This window comes from Oratosquilla oratoria, chromosome 2, assembly GCF_046742065.1.
Source record: "Oratosquilla oratoria isolate Oo_2021 chromosome 2, ASM4674206v1, whole genome shotgun sequence".
Lineage (NCBI taxonomy): Eukaryota > Metazoa > Arthropoda > Malacostraca > Stomatopoda > Squillidae > Oratosquilla > Oratosquilla oratoria.
This window is the reverse complement of record NC_134778.1, coordinates 10,673,784-10,694,743: the sequence shown is the minus strand read 5'-3', so window position 1 is coordinate 10,694,743 and position 20,960 is coordinate 10,673,784. Positions and strand designations below refer to the sequence as shown.

Sequence of the window (20,960 nt, the reverse complement as noted above, 5' to 3'; positions counted from 1 at the left end):
TCGTGACACATCCTCACCCACACATTCATGCAGTTTATTAATACAAATACATTATATATATATATATATATATATATATTATTTTATATATATATATATATATATATATATATATATATATATATATATATATATATATATATATATATATATATCAAATCAGCCATCCAGAGCCCACTGCTGAACAAAAGCCTCCTTCATAGCATTCCATGATTCACACGACCGTGCCAATCTCCGCCATGTCACTCCTGCAAACTTCTATATCTCGTCTCTCCACCTTTTGTCTGGTCTCCCTCTTACACGCTTCCCATCTCACGGCGTCCACTCAGTAACACACTTGCTCCAGTCGTTCGTACCAACTTACTGCCCAATTCCACTTCCTCTCTTTTACCGCCTCCACAATATCTTTTACTCTAGCCTGCTCTTTCACCCAACTTGCTCTCTTTCGCTCTCTAATCGTTATTCCCATAATTGATCTCTCCTCTGTGAAGTCCTTAGTTTTGTTTTCATCGCCTTAGTCAATTTCCAAGTCTCACACCCTTAGATTATTGTTGACAGAAGGTAGAGAGCCTCTCAGGATTTTATTATATCTACCAAACACTTTCCAACCAACTGTAATACGTCTTTTTATTTTATTATCATAATCTAAGTCTTGGATATTAAATAGCATTACGAAAATGAAGATCTATACTTACAACGTAAGAGTTCTCTTAGAAGACCAAAGGGTGGAGAGTTTAATGAAAGAACTAGACAACATCAAGTGGGACATCGTGGGACTCAGCGAAGTCCGGAGGACGGAAGAATAACAACAAAGTCACCACCTGTTCTACTATAGAGGTAAGGAAAAAGAAAGATCTAGTGGAGTAAAATTCTTCATAAACCAAGAGGTTGCTGGTAACATAGTGAAGTTCAGTAGTTTAAAAGAGGGTAGCTTGGATTGTGATTAGGCGGTGTAAAAGGTACACTCTAAATACAATTCAGATTTATGCATCAATTTCACTGAGTTGAGATGATGAAATTGAGACTTTCTATGATTATCTAAGTCAGGTGATGGATCAAGAAATAAGTAAATACACGTTGGTAATAGGCGACTTTAATGCTAAAGTGGTGAAAAAAGATGGGAGATGAGCCGTGCATTGGGAAGTTTGGAGTGGGTGAGAAAAATGACAGAATTGAGATGTTGGTAAATTTGGTCAATTTTGCAGAGAACTAGAATATGAGAGTATTGAACACTTATTTTCCCCAAAAGCGTGTTGGTTGTAAATGGACCTGGAAGAGTCAAAATGGAACAACAAAGAACAAAGTAGACTTTATATGCAGAGATGAGAGCAACAGTGCTAGCAATGTTACGATCATAAATAAAACAAATATAGGTATGACCAGAGAATGGTAGGTTGCACAGCCAAATTCAGTTTCAGAGCCGAGAGAAATAAACTAGTTTTAAAAAAAGAAAATGAACCTTACAAAGGTTAATGATAACAAGTAATTCTAATTAGAAATTAATAACAGGTTGGAAGCTCTAAGAAATAACGAGGACACCGTCGAAGATATGAATTTTAATTTAGTGAATATCATTAGGGAATCGGCAAATATAATAGGAGGTATAAAAATGATTGGAGAAAAAAATACTCTAAAGCTACAAATGACCTAATTAAAAGAAGAAGGACCATGCAGATTAAAAGGAGAGACGAAATAGAGAGTAAAACTAAACAAGTTTATCAACAAAAGACAGAGATCAGAGAAAAGAAAGAGAAACATGGATGAAATTGAGGAAACTATTCGGAAAGGTAAAAATATTAAAGGAGCCGAGCACAGACATTCTTTAGCAAATGATATGTTTGAAAGGTAGAAATGGAGAGATCATTAATTGCAGTGACAAAAAGGTAAAAAGAGTAGAATTTTACCACGAGGTTTACTCGTCAAAGACCGTAGTTGAGGCTCTATATTCATCTGTAGACGTTAGTAATGTACCAGAGGTTACAAAGGAAGAGAGCTCGCTCTAAAAAATATGAAACGAGGAAAATCATCTGGAGAACATGGTACATCGATAGATCTTCTAAAAGACTCAGGGGAAGAAGTTCATTGTAAATTAGTTCAATTGTACACCCTGTGCTTACGTCAGGAAAACGTTCCTGAATCCTGAGACAATGCTTTAGTGAGTTTGCTTCACAAAAAAGGAGACCAGAAGGACCTTAGTAACTACCGAACTATAAGTTTGCTATCAAATGTATATAAAGTATTCTCCAAGATCCTTACAAACACGTTTAGTCAAGTTTTAGATGGAAACCACCCAAGAGAACAGGCAGGCTTTAGAAACGGATATTCGACTCTAGACCATTAGTAGGCGATGAATCAGCCAATCGATAAAATGACAAAATACAAGATACCTCTTTGTTTAGCTTTTGTAGATTGCGAAAAGACCTTTGGCTCGGTAGAACAAATAGCAATACAAAACTTGCTACGCAAGCAGAGTGCAAACGAACATCGTATGGGTGCTAGAAAAGATTTATGAGAAAGGTACTGCTGTAATTCGACTACATAAAGATAGAGAAGTGATAAAGATCTAGAAAAGAGTACGGCAAGGTTAAAAAAAGTGTTAAAAAGATTGTATTTCTGAAATCCGAGCAATTACCAAAAATGTTCAGTAAGTCTGTTTATTTGGATTCATGTTTACTTCTTTGGGGCAGGCAAACTTGTTCCTGTATTTGAAAAGGGTGATAAATTACCTTTGCACAGCCACAGACCAATCAGCCTGACGTCGTTTATAGGTAAAATGTCGGGAATAGGGCTAACAGGGTATGAGGATTTCTTGCTGCGTCGGTTACGAACAAAAGTGCAGAGGTAAATATTAAACTCTACCTAGCGACAGTTAGACCCATCCTTGACTATGCGGTACAGTTTTAGTCTCCGTCCTATAGAACGGATACTAATTCACTTGAATCAGTGCAGAGAAGAATGATCAAAATTATATAAAGGCTTAGAAAGCTGCCATACAAAGACAGGCTTAGACACCTTAACTTACACTCTGGAAAGACGAAGAGTGCACTACGATCTAATAGAGGTATTCAAGTGGGCCGAGGGCTTTAACAAGGATGATACAGGCAAGGTCATCATATCAAGATAGCAGGGTAGAATTCGTAGAACTGAATTTCAATTGGACAAATTTAGGTTTAAGAAGGAAATTGGCAAGAAGTGGTTCACCGACAGATTGTATAAGGAATGAAATAAATTTAGTAACCATGCAGTGTAAGCTGAAACAATTAATTGTTTAAAAAAAATAGATAAATTTATGAAAACGGATGATAGGTGGTAATGTGTAGGCCTTATGGTCTCTTGCGGTCTCCTTCATTCTTATGTTGTAAGAAAATAAGAATGAAGGAGACTGTAAGAGACCATAAGGCCTACACTAGGCAGCTCCGTATCCATCACCACCTGTCATCCCCATCCATAAAGTTGTATAATCGTTTCTTAAAACAACTGATAGTTTCAGCGCTTACTGCATGGTTACTAAGTTTATTCCATTCGTCGACCACCCTATTGGTAAACCAATTCTTGCCTATTTCCTTCTTGTATCTAAATTTGTCCAGTTTATAACCATTACTGCGATGTAATGTAGGTAACAACAATGTTGGGTCCCTCTCGTTGATCTTTCCGGGAAGAAACTTTGGACTTGTGTCAAAGTAAATGAAAAAGTAAATAGAAGAGACAGATAAATTAATAAATAAATAGGTAAATAAATAAACGAATAACTAGGTAAATGAAAAATATATGTAAATAAATAGATCAATGAAAATACTAAATAGATTGATAAATAAATATAGACAAAAATTTAAATATAAATAAACAAATAAGAAAGTGACACAAAAAAAAGAATAAATAGAAATAGATTAATGAAAATACTAAATAGATTAATAAATGAATATAGACAAAAAATATAAATATAAATAAATAAATAAATAAATAAGAAAGTGATACATAGACAAAATAAAAAGATAACTAGAAAAATAACATGGAGATTAATTCCAGCGGCTGGAATTTTATGGTCTAGCCCAGAGATCGGATGCCAAGCTTTTGGGGTTACGTCACTACATGCGAGACGTTGGTTGGATTTGTCGAAGAGTGATAAGGGCAGTGTGGACATTATTCTCTCTGACGTACGTCTTGGAAGACCACCATGAAGAAGCTCCCATGCCTGATTCCAACCAAAGGTAATTTGCATATAATCATACTCCTAATCCAATTAACAGTGATATAAACCAACAGCCACCGATAAAGCTCAAATTCCCATCTCCATACATGCATGGCTCGCCGTAACGGAGTCGCAGCCTGAGATCCGCCAACTCGAATCAAATCCCTGAAGTTAAGCTTGAAGACGAAGGACAATCTTTCCAAGGCGCGAGCCATGCAATGCCAAACTTGTTGGATCACAACCGACGCAAGACGCTATCACGCGCGACACGGCCACGTCTCACCGCACCGCAAACAATTGCAAAATCGAACTATAGACTGAAGACATGGGTCAATATGTCTTATCTTGCAAACTGCGCGCTTGGACTTACACGTATACATGTATTGCACAACATGTCACATCTATTGCCATGTCACCAGAGGCTGATGACATTGTAGTGTTTCCAACATGTGCATTGTGTGTCTTTCAAGACGGGTGGACTAAGATACTTCCCATACAACGTTTTCTTCTTCTTCTTCTTTTTCTTCTTATCCTCTGAAATGTCTGAATAAAAACAATGTGTACCTCAATGCTCTAGTCACCATCACCTCATAAAATGAATTTAATTTTTACAAGTTCTATTACTTTCTACTCCTTATTTTATAGATTTCGTTCTTCCTAACATATGGAGGCAACCAACAAGAGAAACAAAAGAACAATGATTTCAGTGTACAGTTGGAAAAACAAGTTCGTAGATACTTGGCAAGCATAAAATTTTGTCAGGAATAAACGTGTTTCGTTAGATATTCAGACTTAGACCTGTCTTATTCACTCATCTTCAAATACATACATATATATTTACACACACACACACACACACACACACACACACACACACACACACATATATATATATATATATATATATATATATATATAGTATATATAGTGTGTGGGAGGGGGTCATATTTTCGTTTTAAATGGGGTTTATTCCACACTTATCAAACCCTCCAACCTATTCCGCGACTACCAAATTTAATAAAGTAAATAAATTAATAAATTGATTAATACTGTAAGTAAATAAATAGATAAATAAATCAAAATGTAAGGGCCTGTCAATGCCTGAACCAAAATCGATAAGCTCCATAATCGTATGTTGGTTCTAGTTGCAAACGGCTTATTGACATGATGTCCGACTTGCAGTTTATATCCGGTGGTACAAGACGCCTCGCCTTATACGCCGACATCTGCCCCTCGCCTTATTCGATACCGCGCGAGCCTCGGTCGCTGGTCCTTATTACATCCTGTTCACACCTATTTCGACGCCCACACGACACGTGTCAGTCCACATCCATTCACGTCACATGACACGTCACTCAGGGTTATGTCGCAGTGAATTTATTTTATTCCAAGTCAACAACATGTGATGCGTCATCGAGAAAGAGATTAAGTCACTAGGTGATTATCTGCTGACAAAACCGTTAAGTTTACTATATCTCTGACTTTTGTTGATAAGCTTGTTTAGTTCTACTCTTTCTATTTCGTTTCTCCTGCTTTTAATCTGCATAGTTCTTCTTTTAATTAGGTCATTTGTAGCTTTCGAGTATTTGTTTTCTCTAATACTTATTGTACTTTTATTTCTGCCTATTCCCTTATGATATTAATTAAATTCAAATTTACATCTTCTACGGTGTCCTCGTTAGTTTTTAGAGCTTCGAATCTATTTGTAATTTGTAACTGAATTTTCTTATTATTATTCTTAACCTTTGCATGAGTTATCTTCATTTTAAAAACTAGTTTATCTCTCTCTGCTCTGAAATTGAATTTAGCTGTGCAAACTACATATGTTAACTTTATTTATGACTGTAACATTGCTAACGCTTTTGCTCTCACCTCCTAATATGAAGCCTACTTCGTTCTTTGTTGTTCCATTTGGACTTCTCCTGGTCCATTTACGATTAACACACTTTTAGAAGAAAGTATTCATTATCTGCATGTTGTAGTTCTCTGCAAAAATGGCTAATATCTCGCCTCTGTCATTTCTATCACCTACTCTGAACTTCCCAATGCACGACTCATCTCCCATCTTCCCCACTTTAGCATTAAAGTCGCCTATTACCAACGAGTAATTACTTTTTTCTTGATCCATTACCTGACTTAAATCATCATGGAAGGACTCAATTTCATTGTCTGAGCTCTGTGAAGTTGGTGCATAAATCTGAACTCTTTTTAGAGTGTACCTTTTACACAGCCTAATCACGATCTGTCTGATAAACTACTAAACTTGACTACGTTACCAGCAACCTCTCCGTTTATCAAGAATCCTACTCAATTTGATCTTTCTTTGCCCTTACCTTTATAGTACAACAGGTGGTGACCATCTTGTAATTGTATCAGTTTTTCTTCCGTTCTTCGGACTTCGCTCAGTCCCACGATGTCCCACTTGATGTTGTTTAGTTCTTCCATTTAACTCTCCAGTCTATGGTCTTCTGAGAGAGTTCTTACGTTGTAAGAATAGATCTTCATTTTCTTCATGTTGTTGAATGTTCAAGACTCGGATCTGCTTGGACAGTGCTTACTCACATTCGGTGGCACATTGCCCGTAAACACACGAGGCAATGCGGTTGGACCTTTTAGACGATAATCCAACAAAACGTTCGATTTTGTTTTGGTTGTACTAATTCATGGTTGCTCTGAAGGGATTTTGGCAGTAATCTCACCTGCCTACCAACTAATTTCTGGTGAGATATTTCTCTGGTGTCACCTTATCTATTACATTCGGTGAAGTCTTATATATCTATAGGGTGCCTAATGGTCCATGCCGTCATTATGACGGTATCCCATATATCTATGATGAATTTCCCTGTTCGCCATCAGGGACGTGCCAGTTAGAAGTGGGTCCTGCGACTGTGCCTGTGAGCTGCTCTTTGTCTGATCTTTCTTACAAAACCTGTTCGATATGGGTGAACCTGCAGATTTCCTCTCTATCGACATAGTTTTTGTAATCGTTAAGATTCTCAAGCCTATCCACCACGTCAAGGTGTCTACTCTCGGAGGAGATGATGATGATGATGATGATGACGATGATGATGATGATGATGATGATGATGATGATGATGATGATGATGATGATGATGATGATGATGATGATGATGATGATGATGATGTAAGAAGCACTTGGTTATGATAGGTCATCGGATATTGCTGAGGACCAAATCGAAGCCTTTATAGTTAGATGAAAACTAATATACTAAGCAAATATCAGCCCTATCACAAATGTGCCATTGCAAATATCCCAGACCAAACTGGTTTTGGGATACTAATTTTCATATTTCGAAACACCGAAATTGCTTACACATTGCACAAGGGGGCTATTTTGTACAATCATCTCCAAATCTCCTATCACCCGTCTTCATTGCATTTATGCAAAGATACAGGAAAACTTTGCGTAACATATGATACACTGTTCAGTATAGCTTCAATCGCCTGCACCCAAAAGATAACGCTTTAAGAACACAAGAGAAAAATCCCAAAAATCTGTATACACGACACAAAATAAACAAATAGATCAATGAATGAATACGGCGAAGTTGATTCTTAATATACTAAGTGGCACATAGGTAATATGACATACACTAGGAGGAAAAAAAAAGACAAAAATATATAAGAAAAAATCCAAAATCTGTATACACGACACAAAATACACAAATAGATCAATCCACAACAAAGTTATGTCGTAGCACATTTGTAAAATAATACTGATGACCCACTTTCGGAGAAAAATAAGCTAAAGTATAAATATCTGTATACTGCGATCACTAACTGTGATCCTCTTCAGCAGAGAATCACAGTGATCGAAATACATAGATCTTTATATTTTCGCTTATTCTTCTCCGAAAGTCATCAGTATTAAATAGATCAATAAATAAATACGGCGAAGTTGTTTCTTAATATACTAAGTGGCAAACAGGTAATATGACCTACACTCGGAGGAGAAAAAAAAAAAAGACAACATTCCAACAGCACATGAAGAATCGTCTCACTGGGCAAGGGACATGCTCACTCGTGCCCAAGAGCTAGTCGTCCTTGAAGGTTAACTACAGAAAATGTCTTGCGACCAGACGTCCTTGAGGATTACCTACAAAAAATAATTGTCCACTGCTGAATATTCATTCAGCGAAAAGAGGCCCTGTGCGAACGAAACTATTTGAAAATAACAAATTAAACGGACCAAATAAATCTTGCACGTGTGCAAATAACGATGAGGTAAAACCTAATTCATTAAGACGATGAAAATATTACATTATTACATCAACAGAGACAACAAGAATGATGGGTACGAATTTCCATTCATAAACATTGAAAGACTCACTTTCTAATAGTGTAAAAACTGCATAAAGAGGAAATGAACAAATGAATAAATATGTGAATGAATAAATGATAAATAAATAACAAAAATGAAAATAAAACAAAACGATGGCCTCTTGCAATTCGTGGTATCGGAAGCAGGACGTTGGAGAGAATCTGCTCCCCCACTGTTCGTCTTCAGATCCTGTCAATAACCTCCATCTAGGTGTGTTGTGTGTGAATGCCTCTTGGTCTTTGGACCGAACATCCCTTCAATAGTGAAGGGAAGGGAAGGGAAGGGAAGGGAAGGGAAGGGATGGGAAGGGAAGGGAAGGGAAGGGAAGGGAAGGGAAGGGATGGGAAGGGAAGGGGAAGGGAAGGGGAAGGGAAGAACTGTACTGCACACACACGCACACACACACACACACACACACACACACACACACACACACACACACACACACACACACACACACACACACACACACACACACACACACACACACACACACACACACACACACACTATGGTCACCCAGTACTAAAAAGAATATAAAGAAATTAGAAAGAATTTAAAAAGCAACGACAAAGATGGCACCAACGCTCTCCACATTGACATACGAACAAAGATTGGATAAACTTGAAATACCAACCCTGGAACAAAAAAGAGAAAGAGGAGATCTATTAATCATCTACAGCGTTATGAAAGGGATGGAAGTCTTTGATAGAGATGATTTACTAAGTTGGGATAAAAGAAAAACAAGAGGACATGAAATAAATAAATAAAAAAAAGAATAATTACAGAAGATATCTGAAAAAGAATAGCTTCCCACACCGAGTGGTAGATATCTTGAACAAATTGAATAAGAAAACAGTGAATGCAAAAACTATACAAGAATTTAAGATCAAACTGGATGCTGAAAGATACAAAAGCGGGTCACTACGAGCATAGCTCTCTACTTGTAAAATACAACTAGACACACACACACACACACACACACACACACACACACACACACACACACACACACACACACAATTGTTGAGAGAAGCTGGTACTATGCTATCAAATTGGCTGATATATCTGTAATAACAAGAAAAAATCTAACACATTACAACTAGAACGAAACCATCAGACACACAAATTCAGAAGCTATGATAGACGATAATATACACTGAAGTATGAAAACAAATTTAACAAGACAATGAAAAAGAACAATATTTGGCACAAACAGCAAACGCGTCAGTTACACACATAATAAAGGCGCCATTAGGATCCAAATACAATCGGAGCAGCCACTAGTATAAACAGGAAGCAGCACAACATTAAGGAACAAAAAGAGGACAGAAGCTCCCAACAGGGGCCAAGAAGATCGATCGGCGCGCCAAGGATTCCTATGGTAATGTCAATTGTTCCTTCAGTCCTTCCTCGATGGATTCCGTGGCATCCCGAGGACCCACTGTTGTTTAGCTTCCTTTCCCTAATATCAGAACCTTTCTCAAACTTGCAATGCTTATGGAACATTATCCGTTTTACTTCTGCCTCTTCTTGGATGGCTTCCGTGGCATCTCGAAGCCTTTTTCTCCTAATATCAGAACCTTTCTCAAACTTGCAATGCTTACGGGATATAATCCTTTTTACTTCCGTCTCTTCTTGGATGGCTTCCGTGGCATCTCGAAGCCTTCTTTTCCTAATATCAGAACATGTCTCAAACTTGCTATGCTTACGGGACATTATCCTTTTTACTTCCTTCTCTTCTTGGATGGCTTCCGTGGCATCTCGAAGCCTTCTTTTCCTAATATCAGAACCTTTCTCAAACTTGCAATGCTTACGGGACATTATCCTTTTTATTTCCGTCTCTTCTTGGATGGCTTCCGTGGCATCTCGAAGACTCTTCGTTGTTTAGCTTTCTTTTCCTATTATCAGAAACTCTCAAATTTACAATGCTCCTGTAATTCAAAATATTCCTTTTACTAATATCAGAAGCTTTCTCAAAATTGCTCCAGGAACTAAAAATTTCTTTCCTCAATCTCCCCTTCTCTGGATTCCATGGCATCTCAAAGACTGTTATTTAAAGAGCTTTCTTTTCCTAATACTAGAAGCTTTCTCATACTTCCAGTGCTCATGGAACTCAAAATTTCTTCCTCTAGCCCTCATTTGATGACTTCCGGTGGATCTCGATGACTTTATTATCCATATTCCTTTTCCTAATATCGAGGCTTTCTCAAATTTCCATTTCTCCTGGAACTAAATATTTCTTCCTTCGTCTCTTCTTCCATGGCTTCCGGGGCGTCTCGATGAACACTCCCTAATATAAGACGCAATACTCCTGGAGCTAAATATTTCTTCCTTCGTCTCTTCTTCCATGGCTTCCAAGGCGTCTCGATGACCACTCCCTAATATAAGACGCAATGCTTCTGGAACTGAAAATTCCCCCCTCCGTCTCTTCTTCAATGGCTTCCATTCCTAAAAGTAATTGCTTCGAGCTAAAGATGGCTTATTCTCCAGTTTACCCAAGCCTCACTGTTCTCTTTTTAAATTTTGCAGTTCTGGAACTCAGAATCTCAAAGGATGATTTATTTTCGTGCTCTCAACTTCCCCCATTTGTTTGCAAACATTCCTGTACTGGAACTTATAACTTAAATTTTCTTTTGGAAACCAAAATTTGTACTTCTCCTGGATTCAGCAGTTTTGAATTCTCTTAACAAATCAGGTTTTCCTCCCTTTTTTTTAACTCAAGTCTCCCCCCTTTCTGTTCAATTTTACTATTGCAGACGTTGTGGAATATTTGCTATACTTCTCTAACATAGTTTCCTTACAATAAAAAATAATAACTATATTCCTTAGATAATAACGAAAGGCATACGCATTGATGTGCTACATCATGGACAATTTTCTGGTGACCACCAAACAGTAATGTACGAGTATACGGCTGGGGCACTCAACCAGGGAGGGGGGAGGGTATTCCGCCCCATCCACCCATAATTAAAGAAGAGTTTTAGGATTTTAGGGTGAGAAAAGAAATTGTAGATTTCTAGACCCAATTCCTGGAATAGTGATCTTTAATTCCATGCCATCACGGTCGAGACTGACGAGGAGCTCGATGGAAGCATATATACAGAAACTAATACGTGGTCAAGCTAAGGTCTCGAACCCAGATCAGACGTAACAAGTGACCAGTGACTTAGCCTATTGCTACTTCTGAGCTGGGTTCGAGTCCTCAGCTTGACCACGTATTAGTTTCCGAATATATGTTTCCATCAAGCTCCTCGTTAGTCTCGAACGTAATGGCATGGAATTAAAGTGAATTAATGTGGTTGAAAAGATGAAAATCTGTTCAGTGGGGACCAATCAGTATATATATATATATATATATATATATATATATATATATATATATATATATATATATATATATATATATATATATATATATGTATATATATATATATATATTATTGCAAAAATAATCACAAAAATCGCGTGACTAAATTATCATGCAGAAACCACAGGGAAATTAAAGTTCGGAATACTAAACATTTTCCTCTGTTATATCTTCAGAGTAAGGTACTCTGGAATATATATATATATATATATATATATATATATTCTAAAGCCTACGTAGTCTATGCTACAGGGTAAATATTTGTTTTCATTCAGCTTAAGGGAGGTATTCAGGCTCTTGTGTTTTCTTTAACCGAGTATCAATTCTAGATTCACAACAGAATTAGACTTCAGTTGACTAGAATTACGTCAAAGCCTATCCTGGAATTAGTTAAAAGTCCACTACAGAACTAAGTCTGAGCCAATATTAGAATTAATTCTATGCTTAATTCCTGGTCTTTTCTTGAGTCACTTTAAGATCTACCATCTACGACTACTCTAGAATTATTTCTAGGTTCACTTCATTTGTGTTCCAGTGGCATCGGGGCCTTCTTGTTTACTCTGGTCGACAATTCCAGAGGAGGGCCGATTTTCTTACTTATTTTTTTTCTTTTTCTTTTTCATGGTGCGTAGAAAGTATCTTCGGGCTTTTGAAAAATCAAGCCAGCCACTGAGATCGGGAAAGGAATTCGGGTCGTAGGGTCTGCCAGTGTCATTAAGTTGTTTGTTTATTTGTGCGTGTGTGTGTGTATGTGTGTATGTGTGTGTGTGTGTGTGTGTGTGTGTGTGTGTGTGTGTGTGTGTGTGTGTGTGTGTGTGTGTGTGTGTGTGTGTGTAAGCCAGTAAAAATGCAATTATATATATATATATATATATATATATATATATATATATATATAGAGAGAGAGAGAGAGAGAGAGAGAGAGAGAGAGAGAGAGAGAGAGAGAGAGAGAGAGAGAGAAAGAAAGAGAGGCGTGGCGTGGCGTGGCGTGAAGGAGATCTCTAAATTGGGTGTTGCTAAGTATGCTGGCGGGTAATTACAGGGATAACTGACGCTATTGCTGTCACCTCCTCCTTGTATCATGTGGCATGGGTCGCCCCTGGTGGCGGTGGAGGAAGTCGGGTCGGTGGTGGTGGTGGTGATGGTGGTGGTGGTGGTGGTGGTGGTGGTAGTTCTGAGGGTGACAGTGGTTGGAGAGGGTAGAGGTAGCTGGGGGGAGAACGTGGGAGTTCAAATCTAGGAGGTTATGATGGAAATGGTGACGACCATGACTCAAGGGGCAGCGTAGCTTGAAGCGAGGGTGTTGCTGTTGGCGGGAATGCATGTGACGGAGATGAGGGTTGAGCAGTAGACGGAGATGATTGGGCGCAATGGTACTACAAGTGGAGACCGGGTCAGGCATCACAGGATTGGAATGTCTTGCTGCAGTGGCATTCAACAAACAAATAAATGAATGGACAAAAGAATGAAAATTGAAATTAATGAAATGTAGTAAATAGATGAATGAATGGATAAATGAAAAAATAAGAGAATAAATAATTATATATATGAATGGAAAAGTATACTAATAAAGATGAATAAGTAAATAGATGAATAGACATATGAAATATATATGAATACATAAAACAGATAAGTAGATAAACACACACACACACACATATATATATATATATATATATATATATATATATATATATATATATATACATATATATATATAGTCACGAAGAACCCACAGTTGGAATAAAAAGAAAGAAGAAAGTATAACTTCTATATTTTGGCTAATAGCTATTAGCCGAAATATAGAAGTTATACTTTCTACGGACACACAAACACACACACACACACACACACACACACACACACACACACACACACACACACACACACACACACATATATATATATATATATATATATAGATAGATAGATAGATAGATAGATAGATAGATAGATAGATAGACAGAAAGGTATGTAGATAGATATAAATGAATTGACAGATTAGATAGATAAATAAATAAATTGTATTAAATCATTTTTCTTTACCCATCTACCATTGCACCCCACCGTATCTACTGACACTTCTCATTCCATTCCCGCCATTACTAAACTATTCTATTTAGGTGTACGTGTGTCTCCTTCGGCAATGAATGGATGAACATAAGAATAAAGGAGACTGCAAGTGACCATACGACCTACACTAGGCAGCTCCGTATCCATCACCACCTGTCATCCCCATCCATAAAGCTGTCTAATCGTTTTTTAAAACTGAAGAAACATTTTTTAGATAAGATAGTGTGTCATATTGAGGTCCCCTACCTCCCTTCCCACTTCATTCCTGTCATAACTGAATGCTCAGCATTCAAGATAACGTGAATAAACAATGATAGTACTAGCTGATAGTAAACTCCTTGATTTGATTGGTCGTTGCTGCCATGATAGCGCATAAGTATGGTCACACGGTCGAGAAAAAAAATTCCATATTGATTGGCTCATGGGTTGATTATTCGATTGACTGATTGATCTATTAATTGATTGGTTGATTGGTGATGTTATGGTAGCATATAAGTATCGTCACAAGGTGCACTAAAATCCAAATTTATTATTCTACGGATTGAATATTCGATTGAGTGTGTGATTGACTAGTTGATTGGTTGATTGACTGGTGTTATGGTAGCACATAAATATTGTCACAAGGTACAGTAAAAATCCAAACTGATTGGTTGATGAATTGATTATTCGATTGCTTGGTGAATTGATATTATCAAGTCGCCCATTCAATATGACCATATAGCACAGAATCAAAATTAATCCACATAATGCGTTTGAAATAGGGACACAAAACAGCGTTTCTCAACCTTTTTACCCTTCCGAAACCTTTAGAATAAATTGCATGTCTCAAGGAACCCCTGCGCAAAAAAAAAAAAAAATTATATATATATATAAATATATATATATATATACATATATATACATATATATATAAATATATATATATATACATATATACATATATATATATTTTTTAAACTTCATTTTCATCGTAATAATAGGCTAGATAGGATGATGTCTACATTACATTATTACAATAACCAAGAATATGTTGTGCGTGTTTAATTATGTTACGTATGTGAAATTAAATAAAAAATCAAAAGTGCATTAGCTTATCTCACTTGTTCTCGCGGAACCCTTAGGGACCTTTTCCGGAACCTTAGGGTTCCCCGGAACCCTAAGGTTGAGAACCGCTGCTATAAACTATAGGAAGCTATAGGTAATTGATCGGAAAGGATGAGGTGATTCTTAACATGTGGCTCGGTCGAGAGTGCGTTACGGCCGGCATAACAAGGAACCAATTACACTGAAGTAAATTGTCTTAAGAGACGAAACCACCGCACTTCAATTGGCGGTTCGTAATGGTCTGAACCAATTGAACCTCTTCTGTAGTAGGTGATAGTTTGTCTATCAATCTTGTTGGCCCCAGGAGATTCTGCGGTACCTCTTTTGGTATCGGAGTGGTTACTGGTTACTAAGATTGAAGAAGAAATGGCAGCTTGAGGCACGAAGGTATCCATGATAGTAGTGGATGTGGTAGAGATGTTGATGATGATGATAATAGTAGTAGTAGTAGTAGTAGTAGTAGTAGTAGTAGTAGTAGTAGTGGTAGTTGTAGTAGAAGTAGTAGTAGTAGTAGTAGTAGTATGAGTGGTGGTGGTGGTTGTGATAAAGGTAGTTGTAGCAGTAGTGGTAGTGGTAGTTGTACTGGTTATGGTGGCGGTAAAGGTAGTGGCAGTAACTGTATTCGTCGTGATGGAGGTGGGGGACATGCTGCTGCTGGTAGCGGTGGCGTAGTAGTAGTGTCTGTTTGGTGGTTGGGAGGAGGAGGAGGAGGAGGAGGAAGAGGACGAGAAGGAGGAGGAGGAGGACGAGGAGAATGAGGAGGAGGAAGAGGAGGAGGAGGAGGAGAAGGAGAAGGAGGAGGAAGAGGAGGAGGAGGAGGAGGAAGAGGAGGAGGAGGAGGAGGAAGAGGAGGAGGAGGAAGAGGAGGAGGAGGAGGAAGAGGAGGAGGAAGAGGAGGAGGAGGAAGAGGAGGAGGAGGAAGAGGAGGAGGAGGAGGAAGAGGAGGAGGAGGAGGAGGAAGAGAGAAGGAGGGGGAGGAAGAGGGGGAAGAGGAGGAGGAGGAGGAGGAGGAAGAGAGGAGGAGGAGGAGGAAGAGAGGAGCAGGAGGAGGAAGAGGAGGAAGAGGAGGAGGAGGAGGAGGAGGAGGAGGAGGAGGAGGAGGAGGAGGAGGAGGAAGAGAGGAGCAGGAGGAGGAAGAGGAGTAGGAGGAAGAGAGGAGCAGGAGCAGGAGGAGGAAGAGGAGAAGGGGGAGGAGGAAGAGAAGAAGGGGGAGGAGCAGGAGGAGGAGGAGGAGGAGTAGGAGAAGGAGGAGGAGGAGGAGGAGTAGGAGGAGGAGGAGGAAGAGAGGAGCAGGAGGAGGAAGAAGAGGAGGAGGAGGAGGAGAAAGGATAACGTAGGAGACTGCCTTTGCGGGGTCGTTTATAGTTGGCGAAACAGTCGCTGTGATGGAGGAGGTATTAATGGCTATGGCTGGAATGGTGGTGATTACGTTGGAGCAAGTGCCAGTTAGGGTGCCTACGACACGTGTACCCCGACAGCTGTGCGGGACAGCGAACAACGGAGGCTTAATGTTCTTCGGGAACGCTGGAAGGAGAGACGGAGAGAAAGAAACATGTTGGTAGCCTATGAGGAATCAGGAGAATAAAAGCCTATTTCTCTTCCCCATTTTCAGTTTTCCTTTTTTTTTTTTTGGGGGGGGGAGGATTTGTACCGAAGGAAGGGGCAAGGGGGGGGGGGCAACAGGAGGGGCAAACCGAGGGGGCAAGACGAAGGGCAAAGGTAAAAGGGCAGAAAGATGAAAGATTTTGTAAAAAGATAAAGTGGTGCGAGAAGAACAGGGTCACTGGGTCAGTGGTGAATATTGCAAATGAAATAAATAAGCAAATAAGTAGATTTTGGTGAGTAGACAGATACATAAATAGATATGCATACTGTGCATATGTACTTGTATACAACCATAAGCAAATAAATAGGTAAATAGACAGGTAAATGAATAAATAAATAAACAAATGTATACATAAGAAATAAATGAATTGATAAATAAATAAACGTATACATAAATGAATAAGAAATAAATGAATAAGTGAATAAACAAGAGTAAAGAGTAGGTCAAAGAGCAAATGAAGAGCAGAGAGACAAACATTATTTGGGGAAAAAGAAAAAAAAAACACGAAACATAAAAAAGAGAAAACTACAAAGAGCAATGGATAAAAGAGTAAAGAGGAAAGAGAGCAAAACATGAGATAGGAAAGGAAGGAGGAGCAAAAGGCTCTAATAAAAATGGGGCACGAAAGCTCGGGGGACAAAGAGGAGGAGAAATGACCATGAGGACAACTAGAAAAAGGACCACAAAAATAGAGAACCAAAAGACAGACCTGTGGTATTGAGTAGTCCCTATCTATTCATCCAGTTATCTACTTTTTATCTATTTACCTATTAATTTATTCATCTACTAATCTATTTATCTATTTATCTAGTAGTAAGGAGGAGAAATGACCATGAAGACAACTAGAAAAAGAACCACGAAAATAGAGAACCAAAAGACTAGACGTGTGGTATCGAGTAGTCCCTATCTATTCATCCAGTTATCTACTTTTTATCTACTTACCTATTTATCTACTTATCTATTGATCTATTTATTTAGTAGTAAGGGACAGACACGGGGCACTAAGTCAGGACAAGTAACATAGCCCACTGACCATGGGGTTAGGGGCAATTGGGGGCTGGGGGCAACAGGCGAGAGAAGAAGGGGCCAAGCTGGCTGGCTGGCGCAAGAGGACCGATAACGGCGCGATAGTGACGCGTCAGTGACAACAATAGGGTGCGATTTTTTTTTTTTTTTTCGTGACGCCGTGGTGTTGTTGTGGGCGTGGGGAAGTCCTATTCCGAGGATGTGGAGGGCGGAGAGGGCGAGGGGGGGGAGTGGGAGGGGGTTGACGCAAGGCGGACTGACAGTAGCGTGACATGACAGATGGAGGAACTGGGTGCTGATGGAAATGGCTATGGTGCTAGTGGTGGTGAATGTGGACATGGAGATGAGGAAGGTGGAGAGGTGGTGGTGGTGGTGGTGGTGGTGGTGGTGGTGGTGGTGGTGGTGGTGGTGGTGGTGGTGGTGGTGGTGGTGGTGGTGGTAATGGTATGAGATGGTAGAAACGATAGCGGAAGATGAGACAGATAAAGTTAAAGAAGAGGGTGGAGTGTTTCCGTTGTTATTATTACTATAGTTGTTCTTGACCATATCACTGGTGGAAGTGATGATGATGGTGGTGGTGATGATGGTGGTGCTGGTGGTGGAGGTCATAGTGGTGATGGTACAAATAAGGCAAAAAAAAAAAAAAGGCAATAAGAATAAGGAGAACCATAAAAAAAAAACAGGAGGCAGATGAGAGAACAAGAGAAAGAATGATACGAAGAAAAAGAAAACAAAGAGAAAAAGAAAAGCAAAGAACACAATAAGCATAGGACGACGAAGAATAAAAGAATAAAAAAAATACGATATACAAGAGAAAAATAAAAGAAAACATGGAACAGAGTAAAAAAAAAAAAAAAAAAAAGGGAAAAATAATAGGAAATAATAAATGAAGAAAATGTTAAAAAGGAGCCGAAGACAGGCTGCTAGGAGAAAAAGAAAAGCAAAGAGCACAATAAGCATAGGATGACAAAGAATAAAAGAATGAAAAAATACGATATGAAAAAGAACATGGAACATAGTCAAAAAAAAAGAAAAGAAAAAATAATAGGAGAAAATAATAAATGAAGAAAAAGTTAAAGAGAAGCCGAAGACAGGCTGCTAGAGAAAAAGAAAAGCAAAGAGCACAATAACCATAGGACGACGAATAAAAGAATAAAAAAATACGATATACAAAAAAAAAACATGGAACATAGTAAAAAAAATAATATAATAAATAAATAAAGAAAGAAAGAAAAGAAAAGAAAAAATAATAGGAGAAGAAAATAATAAATGAAGAAAAAGTTAAAAAGGAGCCGAAGACAGGCTGCTAGGAGAAAAGCTGACATCGCTGAAAGTTGAAGTGGAAGAAAGAGGAAAGAACCTGAAGAAACCTCGAGGTCCTTGAGGACTTCGAGGTCTCCGGAGACTCTCGAAGTAGCAGTGGGAGGTTCTCCTGGAAGCTGAGAGGACGAAAGAAGAAAGAACCCGAAGTAAACTCGAGATTCCCAGAGTCCTCGAAGTACTCAAAATCCACGGAAAACTCTCGAAGTACCCATGGCCGGTTCTCCCGAGGAAAGGGCGAGGGAGTACTACGGTGAAAATAGACCCTCAGACCCTCTGCAATACCATTCACCCGAAAGAAGCTCCCCATCCTACGAAAGGAATAACAAGCGCTGACGTCATGGTATAGCTGTGTGTCAGCGATGAGAAAGGGAGAGAAGATTCTCCAACATTGGTGGAGGAGATTGCCGGGCCGGTGCCCCCGAGGAGAGGACGTGTGTGTATGTGGGAAGCGGAAAAAGTGTTGTTGCTCTGAATGCTGGCGTGGGCGTCGCCGGGGAAAGGTTTTGCCAAGATGCGGGTGGTTGTTTATCACAGTGGTGGTGGTGGTGGTGGTGGTGATGGTGATTGGGAGTGACGGTACTTGTGGTGGTGGTGATGGTGATGATGTTTTGGGCTTGTGGTGGTGATGGTGATGGTGGTGGCAGCTGAGGTGGTGGTGGTAGTTGTGGTAGTGGTGATAGTTATGGTGGAGATGGTGGTTGCTGTGATGGTAGTAGAAAGGATAAAAAGAGACAGATGTTGAGGAGGGAGAAGAGAAGAAATAAAGGAGAAGAAAGACGAGTAGGAAGACGAAGAAAAGGAGGACTAGGAGGAGTAGGAGGAGGGGGAGAAGGGTGGGGAAGGGGGAGAGAAGAGTGGGTGGGGGAGGCGAAGGGTGAAGGGGGAAAAGATGAAGGGGGTGGGAGAGGGGGAGAGGGGGAGAGGGGGAGAGGGAGGGATACAGTGGGGAGGAAGGGTACTTGGGGTGTATGGGGAAAGGAAGGACGATAGGGTGGAGACGGGGAGGTGGATGGGTATGTGGACGCAGAAATGGACGGGGACCGAAGAGGAGGGGGAGTTCTTCAAATGGAAGGTGAAAGTGGAGGATATCAGTAATGGGGTTTTGTGATAACAATCTACGAATGGAGTATACATGGCCAAGACGCCCATTACATAACATAGGGCTTTTCAACCTTTCTCATATATCCCATGCATAAGTAAATATTCTTTAAAATTTTGGATGTTACCTCGACGCTAAATCAAATAGCTACCGACTAAACTACTTCTACGCTTTTATTTATGAACTCTGAAACTACAGCGGCCTCCTGAAGGTCCAAGGACCCCTTTGTGGGATTTCGTGGACCCCTTGAGAACCGAGATCCACTGGGGACCTTTCACGAGATCGTTAACTCGTTCAACTCAACAGTTCTCTACACACACGACTCACTTATGTACTGCTGTTTCCCAAGCTCCTGAGAGCCACTTCGAAGGCGAATAAAATCGTTTGGAATCCAACTGGTACCAGTTTTCGGGATGGGAGCCCCATAAAAAAAGCCCTCTGGACCTTTAGGAGACACTAGAGCAGCGTTTCCCAACCTAGAATGCTAGCACTCCCTGGGGGTGCTGAAATCAATTACAGGGGGTGCTGGAAAGTGATGCTAACAAAAATTACACTGATATATGTATCATTGATTACCCAGTTGTGGTTATTTTACTTTTCCCATGCTATCTTATTTTTCTAGGGTGTTCTTATTTCTTCTACACACAATATTGTCAACTTGTTTCAGTTCTAGGGAATCAAGAAAATAAATCATCACTTCACTTTCCTTTATCCTTCTAATAACAAGATAGGGTGCTGGACTGCTTAGACATGACAACAGGGGGTGCTATTGTCGGAAAAGGTTGGGAAACGATGCATTAGGTCTTGGTTGAGAGCCTCTGTTCTTTA

The 20,960-nt window shown here is 39.3% G+C and overlaps 1 protein-coding gene across 1 annotated transcript in view; it reads right to left on the bottom strand.

The window, feature by feature from the left end:
• Nucleotides 1-728: 728 nt before the first annotated feature.
• LOC143033666 (uncharacterized) overlaps nt 729-20,960 on the bottom strand; it is a 187,050-nt gene continuing 166,818 nt past the window's right edge. Inside the window, exon 3 of the mRNA XM_076199158.1 lies at nt 729-829. Coding sequence (XP_076055273.1) covers nt 747-829 — 83 coding nt within the window. The 3' untranslated portion in view covers nt 729-746. The remainder of the gene's footprint in view (nt 830-20,960) is intronic.